At 36.8% G+C, this 24,510-nt stretch overlaps 2 protein-coding genes across 6 annotated transcripts; both read left to right on the top strand.

The window, feature by feature from the left end:
- The first annotated feature begins 8,821 nt into the window (after nucleotides 1-8,821).
- Nucleotides 8,822-18,946, top strand: LOC107787923 (G-type lectin S-receptor-like serine/threonine-protein kinase SD1-1). Of its 5 annotated transcripts, none has more exons than XM_075235435.1 (8): nucleotides 8,889-10,294; nucleotides 10,876-11,025; nucleotides 11,142-11,302; nucleotides 11,748-11,958; nucleotides 12,149-12,386; nucleotides 12,467-12,617; nucleotides 17,792-17,923; nucleotides 18,382-18,946. In XM_075235435.1, exons 1-7 carry the CDS (start codon nucleotides 10,114-10,116, stop codon nucleotides 17,921-17,923), a joined length of 1,224 nt encoding a protein of 407 aa, XP_075091536.1. In that variant the 5' UTR covers nucleotides 8,889-10,113; the 3' UTR covers nucleotides 18,382-18,946. The 5 variants fall into 5 exon arrangements, with proteins under 5 accessions (XP_016465025.2, XP_075091536.1, XP_075091542.1 ...); XM_075235441.1 differs by having other exon boundaries at nucleotides 18,373-18,946; XM_075235430.1 differs by having other exon boundaries at nucleotides 17,792-17,948.
- Nucleotides 18,947-21,082: 2,136 nt separating this feature from the next.
- On the top strand, nucleotides 21,083-21,580 carry LOC142166978 (uncharacterized). Its single transcript, XM_075227118.1, has one exon. The coding sequence runs from the start codon at nucleotides 21,083-21,085 to the stop codon at nucleotides 21,578-21,580; it is 498 nt and encodes a 165-aa protein (XP_075083219.1).
- Nucleotides 21,581-24,510: the final 2,930 nt, after the last annotated feature.

Genomic DNA, 24,510 nt, shown 5'->3' with positions numbered 1-24,510 from the left:
TTGCTAGAATGTGAGTTTTGTTGTTTGATGGGAAGTCATTCCTCTAGGCATGTTGATTGTGAGCCTGTAAAAGTATTTGCTACTATTAAAGAGGATATGCATGATTATTGTGACGTTAGTGATCAAATACTCTTTCATGAACCTATCTATGACTCTTTCTGTGACAGTTTGAGCAATTATGTAGAATCCATTGATGTTGCGAATATTATTGGGGAAAGTTATAATCATGAGCTTGAATGTATTGAAATTTGTATTTTGGAATTTATGGGTTCTTCTGACCTTTCTGAGAATTTTTCTGCTTCTTTGAATAACTTACATGTAGAAGAATCCATGGGATTTATAATTGATACTTGGCTATATCATAAGAGTGTCTAATTTGATATATGTGGCAGAGATACTTGTGTTAAATCGATGCATGACCAATATTTTGTAATTTCTTTGGCATGCACATGTTTGGACTACATTATTGACAAGATAGCATTGGAAATTTCATTACATAGTGCATCTAAGAGAGGTTTTTATTGGACAACTCTAAGTAGACATAAATTTTATTGGGATGATGATGTCCATATACTTTATAAAGGAGTATTTACATCTATTAGGCTTAACTGAGTTAAGTGGACACATGGTCACTATCTTATTTTATTCCTACCATTTTTTCAGATTAGTGGATGTCATTTACTAGTGCGTGATTTCTTTTTCTTGCAAGGTCGAAATTCTAGGACGAATTTTCTTCAAGAAGAGGGGAATGATAGCATCCTAGGAAGCTCAAATCTATTCAAGGACAAGAATGAAGCTTTGAAATCTCAAAGAGGGCCTTTAACAAAATGTCAAGCTAAAGAGTTGCAAAACAAGGTCATTAGACTTCAAGTGCAAATAAAGAAGTTGTTAATTGGGATGGAGAGCTCAAGGATAAAGGATATGAGTTGTCTAGGTATTATAATTATTTTATGGTCCAAATTCATGTCCAAGAAAAGGTGGATTAGATCCCAAGAGATATCCTCTAAAGAAGGTCCAAATCAGGCCATTATTGGACCTATTTGGCACCTAAAAATGTGTCCAAACTTGCAGCCCAATAATTCTTACATGAAGCCAATTTTTTATAACATAAAAAGGATTTAATTGCCCAATAAAGGTTCAATAGGCGTGATAGAAGTTGGGTACAAGTTGGTTCCAAGTTGCTTGCACGTTGCCTCCAAGATTTCCTATCCATGATTGTTTTGTGACTTTCAAGATTCTATCCAAGATTGGTTTTAACTTATTTCCATATATTTTGGTACTAGATTTATTACTTTCCTAGGTAGTTAAGGTTATGTTTTCCTTTTCCTAAGATTGTTGGAGTTACTTTCCAAGATTGACTTGGTTTTTGTTTCCTAGTGTTTTTCCTTTTCCTAAAGTATTTGGACTTGTTGTCCAAAGTAGTTTAGGACTTTATTTCCTTGTTTTTAGGTAGGAATTTCGTGACCCCCTCTCTATATAAAGGGGTGTCTTCTTTATTTTTAAATTTTAGATTATTATAGACTATTATCAATAAAAATTGTGAGATTTTTCTTACACTCTTGTGTGTGGCTACTCTTGGATTTATTCTTCAACCTTCAAGACTCAACTTAAGGTGGTAAGATTAAACTCTTTCAAAATCTTAGATCACTCCTAGATATTCAATAAAGGTGATAAGTTTAGGCTTATTGTTGTTCTTGTTATTCTAAATGGCCGGGTTTCACAATCTATCTCTTGTTTTTAATTCTCTACCAAAGGCGATTAGTTCTTTATTAGCTAATTGTTGTTGTTAGGATTCAACTTCAAGAATAGACTTCTTTAATTCAAGAAACTCTTTCTTGAATTCAATCTATCTTTAATTTTCCGTTGTTTTTTTGTTTCTTTATTTTCTTTTAGCTTCCGCAAGTTTTTTGATTTTCTTTAGTAATTCTTGGAACCCTATCATGTTGTTATCATTACTTGTACGGTGTCCATTATGAGGTTTATACCGATTACCAAAGTCTACAACATCTGTTTAAACAGAAGGATCTTAATTTGCGGTAGAGAAGATGCTTAGAGTTGCTTAAGGATTATGATATCACCATTCTCTATCATCCCGGAAAGGCCAATGTGGTGCCGATGCCTTGAGTCGTAAGGCGGAGAGTTTGGGCAGCTTAGCATACTTACCGGTAGCAAAGAGGCCTTTAGCCTTGGATGTTCAGGCCTTGGCCAACTAGTAGTTAGATTGGATGTTTCCAAGCAGAATCGAGTTTTTGGTTTATGTGGCTTATCGGTCTTCTTTATATGATCGCATCAGAGAGTGCCAGTATGATGATCCCCATTTGCTTGTCCTTAAGGACACGATTCAGCACAGTGATGCCAAGGAGGTCACTATTGGGGATGACGATGTATTACGGATGCAGGGTAGGCTATGTGTGCCTAATATAGATGGTTTGCGTGAGTTGATTCTCCAGGAGGCTCACAGTTCGCGGTACTCCATTTATCCAGGTGCCGCGAAGATGTATCAAGATTTGAGGCAGCACTATTAGTGGAGGCGAATGAAGAAAGATATAGTTGGGTTTGTAGCTCGGTGTTTAAATTGCCAACATGTGAAGTACGAGCATCAAAGACCGGGCGGATTACTTCAGAGACTTGAAATTCCAGAGTAGAAATGAGAGCGTGTTACCATGGACTTCGTAGTTGAGCTTACATGGACATTGAGGAAGTTTGATGCGGTTTGGGTGATTGTAGATCGGTTGACCAAATTCGCGCATTTTATTCGAGTTGGTACTAATTATTCTTTGGAGTGGTTGGCTGAGATTTATATCCGCAATATTGTTAGCCTACACGGTGTGTCGGTGTCCATCATTACAGATTGGGCCACGCAGTTTACATCACAGTTTTAGAGAGCAGTGCAGCAAGAATTGGGCACACAGGTTCAGTTGAGTACAACATTTCACTCTCAGACAGACGGGCAGTCTGAGCGCACTATTCAGATACTGGAGGATATGCTACGTGGTTGTGTCATCGATTTTAGAGGTTCTTGGGATAAATTTCTACCACTCGCGGAGTTTGCTTACAATAATAGCTACCAGTCGAGTATTCAGATGGCTCTGTATAAGGCATTATATCGGAGACGGTGTCGATCTCCGGTGGGTTGGTTTGAGCCGGGTGAGGCTAGGCTATTGGGTACTGACTTAGTTCAGGATGCTTTGGATAAGGTTAAATCGATTCAGGAGCGGCTTCGCATGGCGCAGTCTAGACAGAAGAGTTATGCTGACAGGAAGGCCCGTGATGTTGCTTACATGGTTGGGAAAAAGGTTCTGCTCAAGATTTCAACCATTAAGGGTGCGTTGAGGTTCGTAAAGAAGAGAAAGTTGAGCCTTCGATATATTTGGCCTTTTGAAATACTTAAGAAGGTTGGAGAAGTGGCTTATGAACTTGCTTTGCCACCTAGTCTATCGGGTGTTCATCCAGTATTTCATGTATCCATGCTCCGAAAGTATATCGGAGATCCGTCTCATGTTTTGGATTTCATCACGGTTCAGTTGGATGGTAATTTAGCTTATGATGTGGAGCCGGTGGCTTTCTTGGACCGACAGGTTCGAAAGTTGAGATCAAAGAGCATAGCTTCAGTGAAAGTGCAGTGGATAGGTCGGCCAGTTGGAGAAGCTACTTGGGAGAATGAGCGGGAGATATGGAGCAAATATCCACACCTATTTGAGACTCCTGGTATAATTCTAAACTCGTTCGAGGACGAACGTTTGTTTAAGAGGGGGAGAATGTAACGACTCGGCCGGTCATTTTGAGTATTACAACCATGTTTCCCCATTTACTGCTCAGCTTATGCTTTACAGTTGTTATGTGACTCGCCAGGGTGATTAGTTCGGGTCCGGTGAGGTTTTGGAATGAATTGGAATACTTAGTTCTAAGGTCTAAAGCTTAGGTTAAAATAATGACTGGATGTAGACTTATGTGTAAACGTCCCCGGAATAGAGTTTTGATGATTTCAATAGCTATGTATGGTAATTTTGGACTTAGGAGCGTGTCCGGAAAATTATTTCGAAGTCCGTAGTTAAATTAGGCTTGGAATGGCTAAAATAGAAATTTAAGTTGGAAGTTTGACCGGGGAGTTGACTTTTGATATCGGGGCCGGAATCCAATTATAAAAATTGTAAATACCTCCATTATGTCATTTATGACTTGTGTGTAAAATTTGAGGTCAATCGGACTTGATCTGCTAAGTTTCGGCAGCGAATGTAGAATGTTCCGACGTTATTTCTTCGAGAATAATTGGTATCACATTAAGTAAATGAGCTCCAAATTCGTATTTTATTGAAGCATTAGACACCCGTATTGAAATTTCGGAGCCATAGCAAAAAGAATCGTCGAATTCGGACATGGTATGAGAGAGTGCCCATTTCCGTGTCGGGGACGATTTTTCGTCGCCGCCAGCGTCCAGGGTAGCGTGGGGCGCTAGCCCTGTCGCTATGAATTTTTGGGATACTGGAAATTGCACCACAGACAGCGCCCCACGCTACCTGTGACGCTCGAAAATGTCAGAGGCTCTATAAATATGAGGAAAACTTCACAAATTTGACTCGTGGTTGAATGGGCGTTCATATTTTATAACTTTTGTCGGGTTTCGAGATGTGGGACCCACTGTTAATTTTTGAGTTAATTTTGGATTTATTTGTGGAATATAGCATTTTCATGTGGAATTGATTCCTATACCTCGTGTTGATTATATCGTATTATTTTGACTTAGATTCGAGGCATTTGGAGGCCGAATCGCGAGGAAAAGGCTTATTGGAATAAAGAATTGCTCGGATTGAGGTAAGTAACATTTTTAAATTTGGTCTTGAGGGTATGAGACCCTGGATTATGTGTTATGTGATTGGTTTTGGAGGTGATGCATATGCTAGGTGACGAGCGTGTGGGCGTGCACTATATGAATTGTGATTTAGACAAATATTATTGGACTGTGTAGTTGAATTATTTGTTGATATCCGTACATTCTCTATGTGTTAGAGAAAATTGAGCTGAGACTCATATTAAAAATCATGCTTAGACATATGCTGTTATTATTGGTACCCAGTGGGGTCATTTCTGTGATTGAATTATACGCTCAAGAATTGTAATTTCACGCTCAGTCATGTTAATTCATTTCGTATCATATCTCAGTCTATGTTGCTATTTATTGAGGCATCATATCATTGTTGTTGGGCTGCTTATCATGATTTCTGAGAGCCCAAGAGACTGGAGAGGTTGATGACTGAGTGAGGCCGAGGGCCTAATTGTGAGGATATTTATGGGATCGGGTTGCACGCCGCAGCATGTTTTATTGATTTATGCCATGATTGGCTTGATTTAGCGCTTGGGCTGAAGGAACCCCTCCGAAGTCTGTACACTCCCCCAGTGAGCGTATGTACCTACTGAGTGCGAGTGCTGAATGCGAGTGCCGAGTGATGAGTGACTGTGAGGAATGAGAGACTGTGAGGAAAGAGTGGCTGTGAAGAAAGAGTGATGTGAGGTTGGAGTGAATAAGAGGACTGAGTGACTGTTACTCTGAGATGATGCATTTATTTCATTATTTGCTGCATTTCAGTTGTAATATATCACTATTTTGGAAATTTCAAAAAAATATTATTTTATGTTTTGGTCAAACTTGATATGAAATTTCAGTAAAATCTTAAATGTTGAACTTGAGAGCATGCTTACTCTTTTATATTAGAAAGTATCGTATTTGGACTTAGCTGAGAAGCTGGTCACTACTTTTAGTTATTTATTTATTATTGTTACTTACTGAGTTGGTTGTACTCATACTACACCCCTGCACTTCGTGTGCAGAAACAGGTGATCCCGGATACAGTGGGTGTTAATTCTTTCACACAACCGATTTTTCGGAGATTCAGAGGTAGTTGTCATGTTTCGCAGACCTTGTCTCTCCTTTCTTATCTCTCTCTTTACTGTATTTGGTCTCAGATTATTATAGATTGTGTTGTCTAGACTTGTAATGTATAGATACTCATGTACTCGGTGACACCAGATTTTGGAAGTGTGTGTATCAGTATTTGCGAGACTTGTGAATTGTGCTTAAATATTATATTTTTAAACTTAAAAAGAAATTGTGATTTATTGAGGTTGTCGGCTTACCTAGTATCGATATAGGCGCCATCACGACAGGTTAAGATTTTAGGTCGTGACATTCAAGCACCAATTGTACTTTATTGTGACAATAGTGGTGCAGTTCCAAACTCGAAAGAACCAAGTAGCCATGAAAAGAGTAAGCATATTGAACGTAAATATCATTTAATTCGGTACATAATACAGAGAGGTGATGCAAAAGTGTTGAAGATTGCATCAGAGAACAATTTGGCAGACCCGTTTACAAAGAGCTTGCCACAACAGAATTTTTACAAGCATGTAGAAGGGATGGATATTAGAGTTGTAGACGCATGGTTATGAGTCTAAGTGGGAGATTGTTGGGATACACTGTTAATCATGCGGTTTAGATATAGTATTTTATTTTATTCTTTATAGAATAATTATTTATTTCATTTATTCAATTCAATAAAGTATTATTTTAAATAGATTATTTGTTACATGTGTATCATTTAGTTATGTAGTAGACAATTTAGTGTATGAAGTCTTAGCTCATGCAAAGAAGATTAAATGGTCGGTTCTCATAATTAATAAACTATGTTCACAATCGAAGATATTGTTGGAAAAAATATCTTAATGATTGTAGCACAAGATTAAAGTATAATTTATCTTGATTATGGGAGTGGTTTTGCTCCAACTTCTTGTGCTAGTATACTTAGTGTATATTGAACGGACCAAGTAGAGAAAATATGTTTTGTACTAAATATATATAAAATATTTTCTCTAATTCATTAAATAATCTTATACTCCTAATCTTGATATAGTTATTATGATCAATGTGATTTGTTTATTATTTTGATTTATCAAAAGGTACAACTCTATTCAAAGTTAGTGTATGCCTAATAAATTGGATAATAACGAATATCATTTGTGAAATAATAATTAGTTGATAGAATCTGTGACTCAGTTTTGAGTTTGATGATACCACTTTATGTATGCTTATAAGTTTTCATGTGAAAACCCCGCCAGTGAATTTTGTATCCGTCACATGAAATAGTTTAAGCGTAATTATAAAGGATTTAATTAGTTGATTAAATTAAATTGTTAGTGATTTAGTTTAATTAACAAGTATTTGTAATCTTAACATGGGGGGTAAAATAAGTGTTAGTGAATTTTCGATATTCATATTGAGGAGTTCAATTGTGTGTTTTTAGTGGAATAAACTGTAATTAATTATAGTAGAATTTAATTCATCCGAATTTTTGAATTAATTTTATAATTAGTAGCCTCTTATTGTTTCTGTGGTCTCTGCTATACCTAGTAAAAACCAGGACAGACTTGGGTAGAAAGTGACTTGGGAGAAAAGTTATCCTTTTGAGTTAGAGTAGGATTCTACTTGCACTAGCATAATCCTACACGTTTTTGAGCCCTTATTGTGGCTTAATTTCGGGTCTATTAAAGGAAGACTAGTTTCACCTAACAACTAACAACTCACTCTTAGTTGTATTGTTTTTCCCACTCAAACAATTTCGTCCAAGGTCTTACAAGGAACATAGTAGAAGACTGTAACCCTGGATTCTTGCTCTGTGGATGACCTGTACAACGTTTTCAAGAGGTTAGTACTTTTAATCTCCGTATTGAATCATTGTCTAGTTTACATGTCTCTGATACCATGATTATATACTTGCTTCCGCTACGCATGCTCTAACAGATAAAACAAGTAAGATTGAAAAACAAAATTCCCTTCTAAGAAAACTCTTTTTAGCTTACTCAAAGAAGGTCAAGGTTACAATTGGAAACTAAAATTTATCCAGTTTTAAAGCCAATCATATGTTTTATACACTACTTATCTCATTTTTAATGTGATGAGCCAAGTAAATCATAAGTAATAATTAATCCCGGAATTATTAATTTTAATATATTAAACCTTAATTCTAAGTTTTATGAGGAAAATCGTTTAAAGATTGTTGGACTTGCTGAACCACACAATCGTCTATCTTTCCTTCGGTATGTAATTTTGATTTTTTTTTTTGATAAAGAAACAAATGTGTGAATTCTCTCTTTTGGCTTTTGTTGACTATTATTAAACCACCAAATGTGATACATGAAATTTTTAGTTAAACTTAAAAAAGTTAAAGAACGACAAGACTGGTATGAACTGTCAATTTCTTAGTCGTTTGTAGTGAATCATGTGGTTAAATTCAAGTGCATAAGGAACTTCGAATAACTAGTTTGGCCATATATAAGGAGTATTTTGCCAAAAAGTAACTAAGATGTGGACAAGTGTGTCAAAATTGTCCAAATATCCCAAACCCAGTTTATCTTCCAAGTTGAGTCACAGAATGAATTTCTTTTTTCAGGTTAAAAATATAGTTATATTTGTATATTACTAGTTAGTATGTATCAATTACAAAATGGAGTGCTCATTGTTGCACTCGGAAATATATAGTTTGTTCACACTAGCCGTAATTCTTCTAAGTTTCCATTTGTCTGCTTCCAAAATTTTAACAACATACTGAGGGAGACGTGGAACTGCCAAAGACTAAGCAATCGTTTGGTTACCGGGGGAATTAATCCCTCTATAAAATTTGAGATTATATTTATTCTGTATTTAGTTATAGATATTAGCTAAATAATGTTTATACTAAACTCTAGGTATTATCTATCTCATATTAAATGAGGGCAGGAATTATAATGTTCTATCTCATATTTAGTACTATGCATCTTATTTCCATTCCTTGGCAGCAAATAAGCCACGCCATCTGCTCCCTAAACCCATGATTAAGAGCTGGTTCTCCTATGTACTTGGAATTGACCTGCAAAATGAAGTCTTGGTCGTCTCTCAAACCACCGACGGAAGGGAAGACCACAAGAGAAAGGACATATTGACTTGTCTTATCCGCCCAACACTCAGTTAGATAGATTCTCTTTAACTATTTTGAAGAAAGATGCAACCAAAATATAGCCATGTATACATTTCTATTCAGTCTACTTATCTGCTCCATAGTTTTTAATCAAAAGGTTAATGGTCAAGGGGATACCATAACTACAACTCAGTTTATCAAAGATGGTGAAACTATTGTTTCCTCTGGTGGATCATTTGAATTAGGATTCTTCAGTCCAGGAGAAACTTCTACAAATCGATATGTTGGAATATGGTACAAGAAACCCTCTGTTATTACTCCAGTTTGGGTTGCTAATAGAGTAGCTCCTGTCACCAATAAATCTGGGGTCTTGAAAGTCATTCAGTTAGGTGTTGTTGTTCTTGTCAATGATACTAATGCCACTGTTTGGTCAACCAATTCATCAACAACGGTCCAAAATCCTGTTGCACAGTTGCTAGACACTGGAAATTTTGTGGTGAGAGATGCAGATGATCCAAATCCTGAAAATTTCCTCTGGCAAAGCTTTGATTATCCTAGCAATACATTGCTGGCCGGTATGAAACTTGGAACGGACTTGGTGACTGGATTAGAAAGGTATCTTAGCTCGTGGAGAAGCAATGACGATCCTGCTCCTGGGGATTATACTTATCATTGTGATCCTACTGGTTATCCACAAAACCTTATGAGAAAAGGTCCTAATCGAATTTACGAGGTTTGGCCAATTTTGCCTACTTCCTCGGACACAACCAATATTTTATTTTACTCCAAAAATACAGGTGAAATAATATTAAAAGAGAGAAGATACAAATGCCTTAAGAAGATAAGAAAGCAAATGAGAGGTGTGTTTCAATCCTAAACATTAGGCCTCCTTTTATAGGTGAAATTTTCATAAACATTTTGCCCACAACCGATGTGAGACTTTGGCAATCAACAGTTATGTGGTGCATATAGCACTTGCAACATTCTGAGTGATCCTTTTTGTCAATGTTTAGATAAATTCGAGCCAAAACATCCAGATGATTGGATCAGGTCAGACTGGTCGAGTGGTTGTGTGCGGAAACACCCACTGAATTGCACGGGAGACAGGTTTCTAAAGTACTCTGGTGTTAAACTGCCTGATACACGATTTTCTTGGTTCAATAAGACAATGACACTAGATGAATGCAGGGCAGTTTGCTTGAGAAACTGTTCGTGTACGGGTTATACTAATCTGGACATACGCAATGGAGGAAGTGGGTGCTTGTTATGGATTGGGGAGCTGGTTGACATCAGACAGCTATCTCAATCAGGGCAGGATATCTACATTAGGATGTCTGCTTTGGACATAGGTAATATGCAATTTACTGATTGCCTGAGATACGTTCTGTAGAAAGCATCAAACATCTAAGAAACTTGTAGAGACCTTTTTTCTTGCCAAAATGAAACCTCCCTGCCATCTAAGAAACTTGTAGAGACCTTTTTTCTTGCCAAAATGAAACCTCCCTGCCTTTAATCTTGGCAAGTTTTGAAAGAACTACACAAGGTTAAACCTATAATAGTACAAAACTCTCACTACACAATGCTTGTGGTCAAGAATGATTCACTGAATAGTTCAATTTGATAAGGCTTGTCAGAAAATAAAGAAAGAGGATTGTATATACAAGGATCTAGCTGTAAACTTTAAGAAGGTTGCGGTTCTACTTCTCCACACAGATTACTATCCTTAAGGCTGTCCTAAACACATTCATGCCCGTTTCATTAGCGATGGACTACTTCAATGCCATCAGCAAAGCTCATATATTCCACATTACGGAGAAAAAGACTTCTTGGACCTTCCTGTTTTCTAGGAAATAAATAGAACAAGTATAAAGAAGTGGATAAAAACTTCTACTATTAGTAGAAACAACTATTTAAAATTTTTGGATGGCAGATGTTGCAGGTTCAGCTGGATCAAAGGGAAAAAAAGCTGTCATACTTGCAGTAGCTTTGCCACTATTGGTTGCGTTGATTCTGCTAGGTCTAGGTGTAGGCCTGATTCTTTACAAACGAAGGAGAGAGGATCCAGTGATTACAACAAAGGGTAAGCAAATCATACAAAACCTGAAGCGGCTAATTATGGTTATTAATTCTGTTTATCACTAATATTTCTTGTGGAGCGTGGTCTGAACAAAGTCTATCTACATGTTCAAATCGCAGGGACATTAAGTGGTCACAGCAACAAGAATGATAACAGTAATCAAAGTCACTCTGAAGATTTTGAGCTACCACTTTTTGACTTATTTACATTAACCAAGGCTACTGACAACTTTTCATTTGTGAACAAGATTGGAGAGGGTGGCTTTGGACAAGTTTACAAGGTAGAAACATTTCTCAAACTCCAAGTAATGATACTCAAGACTCGAGAGCACATTGAACAAAGCCGTCTAATTTCTTTGCTTTACACAAAATGAAAATTAACTCTTGGGGTCAGTACATACAGCAGTGTATGATAGTATGATGAGTGGAACGAGTAATAAGTAGAGAGCCTTATTTCGAGACCAACAATGTATTAAAAAACAAAGGTTTCAAATTCAAAGTAAGAAAGGGGCATATACTGTGAAGCTTCAATCCATCCACGGGAGAAAATTTTGTCCATTTTTTGGTGCAAATTAGTGGTATGCTTAACAGTTTCTAGCAACATCTCCTCTAAATAGAAATGAAGTGTGTGAGTGGATGCCGCCTAAACAAGAAATTGACTGGAATAGTAGTGCAAAAATGACCATTCCCTCGATCGAATTTCTAACAGGACTGCTACTTTTACAGGGTGTCCTAGAAGATGGACAAGAAGTAGCAGTGAAGCGGCTTTCAGAAACATCAGAGCAAGGACTTCACGAGTTCAAGAATGAAGTTAACTGCATTGCAAAACTTCAGCATCGGAATCTTGTAAAGCTTCTAGGATGCTGCATTCAAGGAGTAGAGAAGATGTTGGTGTATGAATACTTGCCAAATAAAAGCCTGGATTTATTTTTATTTGGTTAGTCTTTCACATCTAGTGTGCGCCATTTCTTTCAATGCAATCAATTGTTATGAGTGATATAAAACACCTCATACTTAAAAAGTTAAAATGCTAATGTTCAAGAAGGGATCTTCTAATTTTATTTCAAGTGGAGGTTACTTTCGTGTTTATTGAAAAATTATTGTAATAAGTTGAAAACATTTGGCAGGTGAAGAAAGGAGCGCAATACTTGATTGGCCTAAGCGCTTCAACATTATTAAAGGAATTGCTCGAGGATTGATGTATCTTCATCAAGATTCTAGGCTCAGAATCATCCACAGAGACTTGAAAGCTAGCAATGTCTTGCTTGATAATGAAATGAAACCAAAGATATCAGATTTTGGGATGGCTAGAAGTTTTGGAGGAGACGAGACAGGAGCCAACACACGACGTGTTGTTGGAACATAGTAAGATTTAATCTTTGACATGTAGTTTATGAGCACTTGCATATCCTGCATTATATAATCATGCGGTTTCTTTGTTGCAGTGGTTACATGTCCCCAGAATATGCAATCGATGGGATATTTTCAGTGAAATCAGATGTCTTTAGCTTTGGAGTACTAGTACTAGAGATTGTGAGTGGAAAGAAGAATAGACGATTTGTTCATCCAGACCACCACCTCAACCTTCTTGGACATGTAAGTCCTAATTAGTGTAACTCCTAAGTGAAAAAGACTTTACTTAGAAAAAGTATTTATTTAGTTTTATGTGCTCATGGTAAATTACATGTACATTTCTACTATAAGCTAATTGGTAACCTGTTAAAATGTTGGGATTCATAGCTTAGAAGATAGCTTAGGAACTGATATTAGTTAGTATGTGTGGCAGTCCAACTGTATTTAATATTTGGGCATCCAGTTCAAATCTTGTACTTATTGTATTTGGGCTTCCGGGTCCTATATATATAGAGGCCCAACTTCTGAGAACAATACATAGAAAAATAGAATTATTTTGTACAGCCTTTGGAAAATATAGAAAAAGTCAGATATTTCTTTTTCTCTCTTCTCTTAGAACCCTAATTGGGTGTTTCTCATTTTCCTTCGATCTCTGAATCTAACATGGTATCAGAGCTATGGCGTTTAAGATCTATTCCTCCGTCGATGTGCGGTGATATTAGTGAAGTTCTTTTTGCCGAATTTCATTCTGATTCTGGTGTTCGTCGGAGATCGAAATCTAGGTTTTGCAAGGAAGAAATCGTTGATGAAAAAGGAGTTCTTTTCTTTCAAATTGCCGCTGTGATTTTTTGGATTTGGACTGCGTCAATCCTATTTCAGCTCATCTTCTCAACAATCTCCGTCCGTCTCTTCATTTTTGTCAAGGTCGTCCCCTTCCGGTAGCGAACGGTGTTTTTGGTAACATCGTCTCTTCTCACTAGCTACTTGTTAGCTTGTTGTTGTTCTCTGTTATGCATGTACAATTTTTTGTTTTAGAAACTTTAATTTTTGAATTCCACTATTGTTAGTAGTCTGGTCCAGTTTTTTTTGTTGCTTTGGTTGATTGTCAATATGAAAAATAATTCTGAGACTCTAGTCGATAGTGTAGGAACTTCATCTTGTACTGTTTTTCATCCGGATGATTACACTCATCCATGTCACCCACTTTATGTTCACCCCTTGGATGTTTTGGGTGCTTCTCTAATTTCTGTTCCTTTTGATGGTTCTGGTTATTCTAGCTGGCATAGGACTATCTTAGTAGCTTTGTCCGTTCGTAATAAATTGAATTTCATAAATGGTTCATCTGTCAAGCCACCTACTGAGTCCCCTTTGGCAAGGCAATGGCAGAGATACAATGATTTAGTCATCTCCTGGTTGACAAACTCCCTTACCAAAGAAATATCTCGTAGTGTTGAGTATTCTGAGTTGGTCAAGGATATTTGGAGTGAACTTGAGGAGAGATATGGAAAGGCTGATGGAGCTAGGTTGTTTGAATTTAAGAAAGAGCTGGCACACATATCTCAAGGTTCACTAGACATGGCATCTTACTTCAATACCATAAAACAACTCTGGGATGAGATATCTTCCATTTCTGCCAACCATTTGTCTGTTTGTACATGTGGGGGTAACAAGAAAGTTGAGGAAGAACAGAGAGTTTATCAGTTCTTGATGGGTCTTACTGATACTTATCTTCAAGTAAGGAGCAACATAATCATGATGAAGCCCTTGCCCTCAATGAACACTGTGTACAACATTTTTTTGGCTGATGAGAACAGAGACAAGTTTCCTCTGCATCTCATTTTAGCAACAATTCTGCCTCCTTTAATGTTGGGGTTTTTAAACAGAGTTTACCATCCAAGGTCAATTTTGACTCTCCCATACCACAAAATCCTCATTTAAGGTTTAATTCAGAGTCTCAAAAGTCCTCCTTAATCTGCTAGTATTGCAAGAAACCAGGGCATGCTATTGACAAGTGCTACAAATTGCATGGTTTCCCTCCCAATTTCAAGTTCACTAAAGGGCTTGGTCCTAGAAAAGCAGCTGCACATGTTGAGGTTGATCACTCTGGTGATGTTGGGATTGATAGTAGCACTGTTGGACAGAATGTTGGACAGCTCGAGTCTTCCCAAGCCTCTTCAGTCCCTGGTTTAACTAAAAATCAGTACTCTCAACTCATGATGTTGCTGCAACAGTCTCATATTTCCACTCCATCTTCTCCTCCTACACTCGTGGCATCTGCTAATTTTGCTGGCATGCTTCTGCCTGAGAATAGTTCAGTTAGAACTTTCTTGCTTACTAAAATAGACAATGTTATTTGGATTATAGATTATGGAGCCTCAGATCACATGACATCTGATAAATCTCTTCTTTTCAACATACAACCACTATTTGTTCTTTACCTAGTGTCTCTTCCAAATGGTTACAAAGTTAAAGTTCATATTGTAGGTTCTTTGGCTTTATTTCCTGATCTCATTCTTCACAATGTGCTTTACATTCCTAGTTTTAAATTCAATCTCTTTTCTGTGTACAAGCTTGTTGCTAAACCTGGTCACATGGTTCAGTTTACCAACACTGGCTTTACTTTTCAAGGCCCTTCTCTGAAGAAGCCAGTGGTACTTGGTAGACCTGACAGCGGACTGCACAAGCTGTTTCAACTCCCAATGGTTTCAAATTCTTTGTTTTCTGATTCATCTTTACATTCTGTTTCCCCTGGTAATGATCCAAATGTTGTTCTTTCTGATAACTGTTTTGGTGTTCCTGGTAGTAGTACAAGTTTGTCTCTTAGTTCTGCTGAGGTGTCTGATGATGTACATATGAATAAAGTGAATAAAGATGATGTTGTTTGGCACTATAGACTAGGGCATCTATCTTTTTCTAAAATGAAGCATGTATCTGATCTTGGAACCAAATTGTCATCTAAACAATCTTTCATTTGTCCCTTGGCTAAACAAACTAGGTTACCTTTCCCTGATAGTTCTATATAGTCAACCAAACATTTCCAATTAACTTCATATTGATACCTGGGGACCTTATCATACCACTACATATTTTGGTTCCAAATATGTTTTAACCATTGTTGATGATCATACTAGATCTACTTGGACTCATCTTTTAGGAGCAAAGAGCAATGCTTTTGACATTCTAAAGGCTTTTATTGCCATGGTAGAAACTCAATTCCAAACTAAAGTCCAAACTGTTATGAGTGATAATGCTCTAAAGTTAGGGTCCAGCTTGCCTGTTTGTCAATTTTTTTCTGAAAAAGGTATTGTACATCAGACTTCTTGCCCTCATACCCCTCAGCAGAATGGGGTGGTGAAAAAAAAACATAGATATCTACTTGAGACTGCCTACTGTTTCAGTCTCACCTTCCCCTTAAATTCTGGGGAGACTGTATTCTCACTGCCATTTATTTGCTAAATAGATTTTCATCCCCTTTACTAAATCACAAAAGCCCTTATGAGTTACTCTATGGAAAATTGCTTGTTTATACTCATCTTAGAGCTTTTGGTTGTCTTTGCTATTCCACTATTTCCAAGTATCTTAGAGACAGATTTCAACCTAGATTTGTGCCTTGTGTGTTTGTGGGTTATCCCTTTGCTAAGAAAGGATATAAGTTATATAATCTGGAGACTCACTCATTTTTTGTGTCTAGAGATGTTGTCTTTCATGAACATATTTTTTCATTTCTTCAATCATCCACAAATTCCTCCAGTTTATGTCCCTTTCCTTTTTCTGTATGTTTTGATGATTCCCTTTCTACTGCTACTTCTTTTCCTCCTGTTTCTCCTACTTCCACTTCTTCCACTCCTATTCCTATTACTCTTGCCTCTTTTCTTCCTGCCCCCTCATCTAATTCTCCTCCTCCACTCTCACAACCTTCTGCATCTATTTCTCCTCCTCTTGTTCCTCTTTTCCCTTCCAATTCTTCTTCTCCTCCTGCTCTCAGGAGGTCTTCTAGAATTCACAAGCAACCTGAATATCTTAAAAGCTATGTCTGTCAGTTAATTGGCTCCACTCCTGAATCCTCCTCTAGTCTAGTTAAGCAACATGTTTTTGAACCTTCTACCTATTCTCAGGAAGCAGCTGTCCCTGAATGGCAGGCTGCTATGAGACAGTAATTTGAAGCTTTGGAGACTAATAAAACTTGGGATATAGTTGAGTTGCCTTGTGGCAAGAAACCAATTGGATGCAAATGGGTTTATAAGGTTAAATACAAAGCTGATGGTTCAATCGAAAGATATAAAGCAAGGTTAGTGGTTAGGGGTGATACCCAAGTTGAAGGAATTGATATTCATGAGACTTTTTCCCCTGTTATAAAGATGTCCACTATTAAAACTCTTATTGTTGTGGCAGTTAAGAAAAATTAGCCCCTCTTTCAACTTGATGTTAATAATACTTTCTTACATGGTGATTTGGATGGGGAAGTTTACATGAGACTACCCCCTGGATTGTCTGTTCCTTCTACATCCTCCTCTGTCCCACTTGTTTGCAAGCTGAGAAAATCTCTATATGGGCTGAGACAGGCCTCCGAGCAGTGGTACGCTAAGTTGTCACAAGCCTTACAGTCCAGAGGGTATACTCATACTCTCAATGATTATTCTTTGTTTACCAAAGGTTCTGGGGACTCTCTTGTCATCTTGGTTGTGTATGTAGATGGTATTGTACTTACTGGGACTGATTTGGGGGAAGTTCCTGCTTTAAAAGCTTTTCTTCATGATCAGTTTAAAATTAAAGATTTGGGTCTTCTTAATTACTTTCTTGGTATTGAGGTGCTATATTCTTCTTCTGGAGTTCTATTGCATCAAAGGAAGTTTATTCATGATCTCTTAAAGGAGTTTCATTGTGATGTCTGCTCTCCTATTATTTCTCCTCTTGAGTTGCATGAGAAACTTAAAGCTAAAGTAGGGGATTCTTTGCCTAATCCTGAGGTTTATAGAAACCTTGTTGGGAAGCTGGATTTTTTAACTCATACTAGGTCTCATTTGTCTTTTGCTGTCCAGCATTTAAGCCAGTTTATGCAGCATCCATGTGCTCCTCATATGAAGGCTGCCCTTCATCTATTGAGATACATTAATGGTACTTCACATTACGGTATCTTCTTCAACAATTCCTCAGACCTTTCTCTTCAGGTGTTTTGTGACAGTGATTGGGGCTCTTGCCCTGATAGTAGAAGATCAACTACAGGTTTTTGCATTTTGTTGGGTGGTAGTTTGGTGTGCTGGAAATCTAAGAAACAACTTGTGGTATCTCTTTCTTCAGCTGAGGCTGAATATCGTTCATTAAGCAAAGTTGTTGTTGAAGTTATATGGTTGTCCAGACTGTTGGTTGATTTTGGTCTTCCTGTTTATTCTTCCATTCCTATTTTCTGTGATAACCAGGCTGCATTGCACATAGCAAAAAATTCAGTATTCCATGAATGGATCAAGCATATTGAGTTAGACTGTCACTTTGTCCGGAGCAAGCTCGCAGATGGGCTGATCAGCTTACTTCATACCTCAAGTGCTTCCTAAGTGAAAAAGACTTTACTTAGAAAAAGTATTTATTTAGTTTTATGTGCTCATGGTAAATTACATGTACATTTCTACTATAAGCTAATTGGTAACCTGTTAAAATGTTGGGATTCATAGCTTAGAAGATAGCTTAGGAACTGATATTAGTTAGTATGTGTGGCAGTCCAACTGTATTTAATATTTGGGCATCCAGTTCAAATCTTGTACTTATTGTATTTGGGCTTCCGGGTCCTATATATATAGAGGCCCAACTTCTGAGAACAATACATAGAAAAATAGAATCATTTTGTACAACCTTTAGAAAATATAGAAAAAGTCAGATATTTCTTTTTCTCTCTTCTCTTAGAACCCTAATTGGGTGTTTCTCATTTTCCTTTGATCTCTGAATCTAACATAAAATGGCATAACTAAATTACTATCACAGGGTTAAACTATGCTGATAGTGCAAGAGTTGATAGTTTATATAACTTAAATCCTTTGATATGCAGGCATGGCTGCTTCATAAAGAAGGAAGGCAATTGGAACTAGTCGATTCAAATCTGGTGGACTCATGTTACGTATCAGAAGTGCTTAGATCAATCCATGTGGGATTGCTATGTGTTCAACAGAATCCGGAGGACAGGCCAAGTATGTCTACTGTGATTATGATGCTGAGCAATGAAGGCATTTTGCCACCACCTAAACATCCTGGCTTTTTCACTGAAAGGAATGTTAAAGATGTTGAATTTTCTTGGAGTACACAAACACCTAGTTCTATAAACGAAATTACCATCACATTGTTGAATGCTCGATGACGCCTGTCCAAAGTGGGCTACACCTTCCATCATTTCTCATAATGTATTAAGTTCCTCCCCTTCTTTTTTTAATTAGTTAGAAGATTATTTTGTAGTAATTCTATTGTAATACGTCTACATTTTAAGTTAGGATTTCCTACTCCTATTCAATTTCACAGAGAAGTTAGATTCAGCTAGCAACAGCTTACTCTTTGCATTCGTTATATAAATCTCTCTCAAATTTTCTTAATTGTGCATATATGAGTAGAAATCCCTTACCGCCACAAGGTAAACCTGGAGCAATATGATCGGCATCTATATTTGTTTCACCCAATGCTTTAGCTTGATCATAGGGGAAATCACATTATAAGAACTTGTCTCTGCAAATTCATCATCGTCACCTTTGCAAGAAGCCTCATTTCTTCTGTCAATTTCACCTGATTGCAAGACAAAGATTTATGACAATGAAAATATAATAAAGAGATCAAAAGCAACAACTAAAAGGAAAGAAGACACCGAACAACCAAATTCAAAACTTGCAAATTAATTGTGTAGAGACTGGAACTGGAAATAAACCGTATCAAGGAGAAGGAAACGAAATTGGAACAGTGGCGTAAAAAAGAATGAAGTTCAACAGATAGAATGAAAAACGTGCTGCTAATGCTTTGCGTTGATTTTGCGAGAAGATTGCTCCAAAATAACATTCAGATTTAGAATTTACCAACTTGGGCAGAAGTTCAGCTGCATTAGGTAAAATATATACTACTTCCGTTTCAATTTATTTGAACTTATAAAATAAATAAAAGACTTTTAAAACTTGTCGTCTAAAACGATCCAAGATATTTGTATGGCTATAAATCATACCATTAAGGATAAAAGAAATTTTTTTAAGATTTAATTGTTTTCAAATTAAAAAAGTCATTCCTTTTGAAACTAGCTAAAAAGAAAATAGGTTTATTCTTTTTGAAACGAAGGGAGTATGTTTTCATATTATATACCGTAGAATATTTATATGATGCTATATAACAAAAGCACTTAGCTTGTCATAGTAACTATATTTCAAGTAACGGTAAAACGTCCAAGTAAATAAAAACATCTCAATAACGATAAGAATATCTCATGTAAAAGTCCGCTATAGATCATCAATATAGTTAAAATTGTTTTCAATATCATATATTGAACGGACCTGTGCCACATGCAATATTCAACACATTAGGTAACACATTTCATTTATAAATCACAAATCATGTATAAATCTTGAAGTTGTGAAAGCACACGTTGTGGTAAGGTTACTACTTATAGTACTCGTGTCAGAATACCGCACATGTTACTGCGAGCAATCTGTTCGGCTTCTTCAACTACCTATATTGTCACAAAATGAATCTAAGTATCAACTTCACGAACTAGCAATAGAATTGATTCACAATAACCACCGCTTGAGGTTTCATGCCGAACCCTCAATTCATCAAATTGTGTGTGTCCATTGTATGGTAAACACATTAATCCACAAACTACCAATTACTACCCATTCATAATATATTCGTCCAAATCCCATTCATGTAGAGTTCTATGAATTTTCTTAATTTCCTTAACCCTAGTTTCCATCTGTTAATCCCATCTCAACTTATCATAGCAACTTATCTAATTTACCCATAATTAATATATAAAGTCAATTATATAAGCCTTGAGTCCAGAGAATTGCCTTTTAAAGTGTCCCTATTAAACAAGGTTCAACTTCCAATTCGCTAATCTGTATATGAGTCAAAATTGAAGAGCTAAACAATTCAAAACCAAACATTGCAGAATAGGTGTATTATTTAAGACTCGCATTATTTGCTAGTAGAGGTAGCTTGTTGTAACGTTTATTTGCGGCCCAACAAAGTGTTTTTGTTCCCAAAAGCTGGTGCGTTGCTCCAATATTAGTTGCTGCTTCTTCTCTTTCAATTCCCGTCGCAATTCGCAAGGCTCTCAAACAGCTTAGTATTTTTTGGGCTAACTAGTTTCTCGGCACATGCATTGAACATATATATTATTCATGTAATAAACGATATTATAAAATTATATCATATTATTAAGATAAAACTTTGAGTAAATAATTCTACGTGAAAGAATAAAGTAAAAGTTTTTATGAATGGTTAATGTGAATTATCGTATGGTGACTTGTTTGTTGAGGTCGAGATAATTAGATATTATCTTAAACTACCGAGGTAAACAATCAAAATTTTAACAGTATCTTAGCTATCTTTTCCAATGGATTTCAACTAATGTTTTGAACCCCTAAACATACTATCAAAAGTTTGTTCCTTACTGTTTCTGGAACAGTTAATGTGACCCAATTGTTGTTGCTAATGATGAACAACAAATTACTTTACACATAAAAGATAGTATGCATGATAAAGGTCTTTATGTCACTGCAGTTTATGCAAAGTGCACAGTTGTAGAAAGGAAAGATCTTTGGAGCAGCATAGATAATATTAACATGATCATTGACGGACCATGGTGTATTGGAGGAGACTTCAATGTTATCATGGACCCAGATGAAAAGTTGGGTGGCAGACCCCACAGAGCTCACAGGAGTTTTGACTTTGTTACTACAATGGAAACTTGTGGTCTCAGTGACATTGGCTTCACTGGCCCTAAATTCACCTGGTGCAACAATTGGAGGCCAAGAAAAAGAATTTGGAAAAGATTGGATAGAATTTTTGTTAATGATCAATGGGTACAAGTTTTTCAACATAATTATGTGAAACATTTGGTAAGGACAGGCTCAAACCACAGACCTCTTCTAATGAAATGCCATAGTGATCAACATGAGATCATTAAGTATTTCAGATTCTTGAATTTCTGGACTGAACAACAAGATTTCTTGGAGGTGGTTCAGTGAGTATGGGACATTCATGTTATAGGGAATGCTATGTGGAGACTAAAGACTAAACTTCAAACCCTGGGAAAGAAGCTTAGTCAATGGTCCAGGGAAATTGTGAGTGATATCCACCAACAGATTGGTGATTGGGAAGCTAAGGTCCATATACTTGAATATCTTGATATTCAGATGAACTCTGAGAATAGTAGGGAAGAACTCAATCGGGCTCATGCAGAATATATAAAATGGTTGGGTTTACAAGAGTCTCTTTTGAAACAAAAGACTCAAACCAAGTGGTTTCAGGAGGGAGACTACAATACTAAGTATTTTCATTGTGTTCTAAGAGAAAGAAGAAGAAGATTACAACTTCATAGAATAAAGAATAGCAAGGGAAGATGGGTCGAGGGGGATGAAAAAATTGCCAAGACTGTCATTAACCATTTTAAAAAGTTGTCTAATCTTCCTCAACCTGTGATCAAGCACAATGTACTTATTTGCATTCCGAGGTGCCTCACTGATTTTGACAATTTAATACTCTCATCTATCCCTGATGAAACTGAAATAAAAAATGTTATTTTCAGTCTTAGTGCATAGAGCACAATTGGTCCTGATGGCTTCAATGGGACCTTTTTTCCAACACTGCTGGGAGATAATTAAGAAGGATGTGGTTGAGTTTGTCTTGGAATTCTTTAATGGGAAGAATCTTATAAAGTTTTATTCTCACACATGTTTAGTTCTTATCCCTAAAGTTGAGTCCCCTTCTAGTTTTTATGAACTAAGACCGATTAGTCTTAGTAATTTCACTACCATTATTTCCAAAGTTTTGGCAGAAAGACTCAACGTTCTTCTTCCCAATTTGATCTCTGCTAATCAAAGTAGATTTGTTAAAGACAGGCTCATTTCAGAAAATATTTTGTTAGCCCAGAAAATCATTCAAAATATTTCCAAAACCAATAGGGGAGGGAATATGGTTATAAAACTACATATGGCTAAGGCATATGACAGGATGTCCTGGTCATTTCTGGTAGAAGTTCTAAAAAGATTTGGTTTTGATGACCATTGGATAGACATGATTTGGAGGATGATCTTAGATGTTTGGTATTCAATCATCATTAATGGCACTAGAAGAGGGTTTTTTACTTCGTCTCAGGGACTCAAGCAAGGGGATCCCATTTCCCCCTCTTTATTTATCCTGGCAGCAGAGGTCTTATCTAGATCCCTTAATGCCCTTCATGAAAGTGCTGATTTTGTTCCTTTCACCATGAGCTCCAGAGACCCTCTTATTAATCACCTGGTATATGCTGATGACATAGTCATTTTTACCGGTGGCAACAATAGATCAGTCAAACTCATTATGAAGCAGATAAGAAACTATGAAACCTCCTCAGGATAAAGAGTTAATAAAGATAAGAGTTTCTTCCTCACTGATCCAAAGGCTGGGGCACATAGAATAAACAGGATGAGGGAATGCACGGGGTTTATGGAAAAAAACTTCCTATTCAATTATCTTGGTTGTCCTTTATACATATGAAGGAAGAAACTTGAATATTTTGATGGAATGTTGACTAAAGTGACCAAAAGACTTAACAGTTGGCAGGAAAAAATGTTGTCTTATGGTAGCAGGGTGATTTTGATTAAAAGTGTCTTGCAATCCCTGCCTTTGTACACCTTGTCTGCTATGAGTCCTCCTAAGGGCACCTTGAACCTACTGGAAAAACACGTGGCTAGATTTGTTTGGGGATCTACTAGTGATAAAACAAAATACCACTGGAGCTCTTGGAAAAATTTATGTCTTCCCAAAGATGAGGGTGGTATTGGCATTAGAACCATGGTTGATATTAATAATATGCTTGCTATGAAAAGGTGGTGGAGACTCCGAACTCAACCATCGCTATGGGCTTCTTTCCTTAAAGCCAAATATTGTATAAGGTCTCATCCAGTATCTAAAGTTTGGGCTTCTGGAGACTCTCATGCCTGGAAACATCTTACTCTAGTTAGGAAGAATGTGGAGTCAAATGTCACGTGGAAAGTTAATGCTGGTAATTGCAGCTTTTGGTGGGATAATTGGATAGAGAAAGGCATTTTAGCAACTTTGTTCCCTGAAGTAGTTGGTAATAAAATGAGCTCTATTAAGGATTACATTATAGGAGGTCAATGGAACTTGAAAAAGCTTGGCAGGGTTCTTGATGTACAAACCGTGCAACACATTACCAGTATTAATATTGAAGATCAGAATGAAAATGATTATGCCATATGGAATCCTACAGAAGATGGAAAATACTCCAACAAATCTGCCTGGCAGATCATAAGATGCAAGAGAATAAAAAATAAAATATTGTACAAATTATGGCACAAATGCATTCCTTTCAAAATTTCCTTCTTCGCCTGGAGATTATATCATAGTAAATTACCTTTTGACGAGGCAATTACCAAGTTTGGCAATCAGTCAGCCTCTAGATACAATTGTTGTCAAAGACCTAATTGTGATTCTATTCATCATACTTTTAGTGAAGGTGAGGCTGCTTGTAATCTGTGAAAGAAGTTTGGTATGCCTTTGGGTATTAGACATAAAAAATGTCTGTTAAGAGGATTCTTCAAGAGTGGTGAGAGGTGAAGCCTAATAACAACATTCATAGATTTCTGCTACACATTGTTCCTATTATTATTATTTGGGAAATCTGGAAAAGCAGGACCTCTTGCAAGTTTGGAGATAAAAAAAGATTTATGCTAATTAATATGGAGCAGAAGGTTAGCTGGACAATTCAAGCAGCAATGACATTTGCCTTTCCTAACTGCAAACTTAATGGGCCTTGGGTGAAAGTCTGTAAAGAGGTGGAGAGGATGCAAGAGGTAATGAAATACTGGACAGTCACAGGGACGAAACCAATAGGAGATATGGTGAAAGTAAATATAGATGGTAGTTTTATGGACACGGGGAGAGCAGGTGTAGG

Source organism: Nicotiana tabacum, chromosome 2 (genome assembly GCF_000715075.1).
Source record: "Nicotiana tabacum cultivar K326 chromosome 2, ASM71507v2, whole genome shotgun sequence".
NCBI classification, from domain to species: domain Eukaryota; kingdom Viridiplantae; phylum Streptophyta; class Magnoliopsida; order Solanales; family Solanaceae; genus Nicotiana; species Nicotiana tabacum.
Note: the sequence above shows the minus strand (reverse complement) of the source record. Positions and strands in the feature narration are given on the sequence as shown.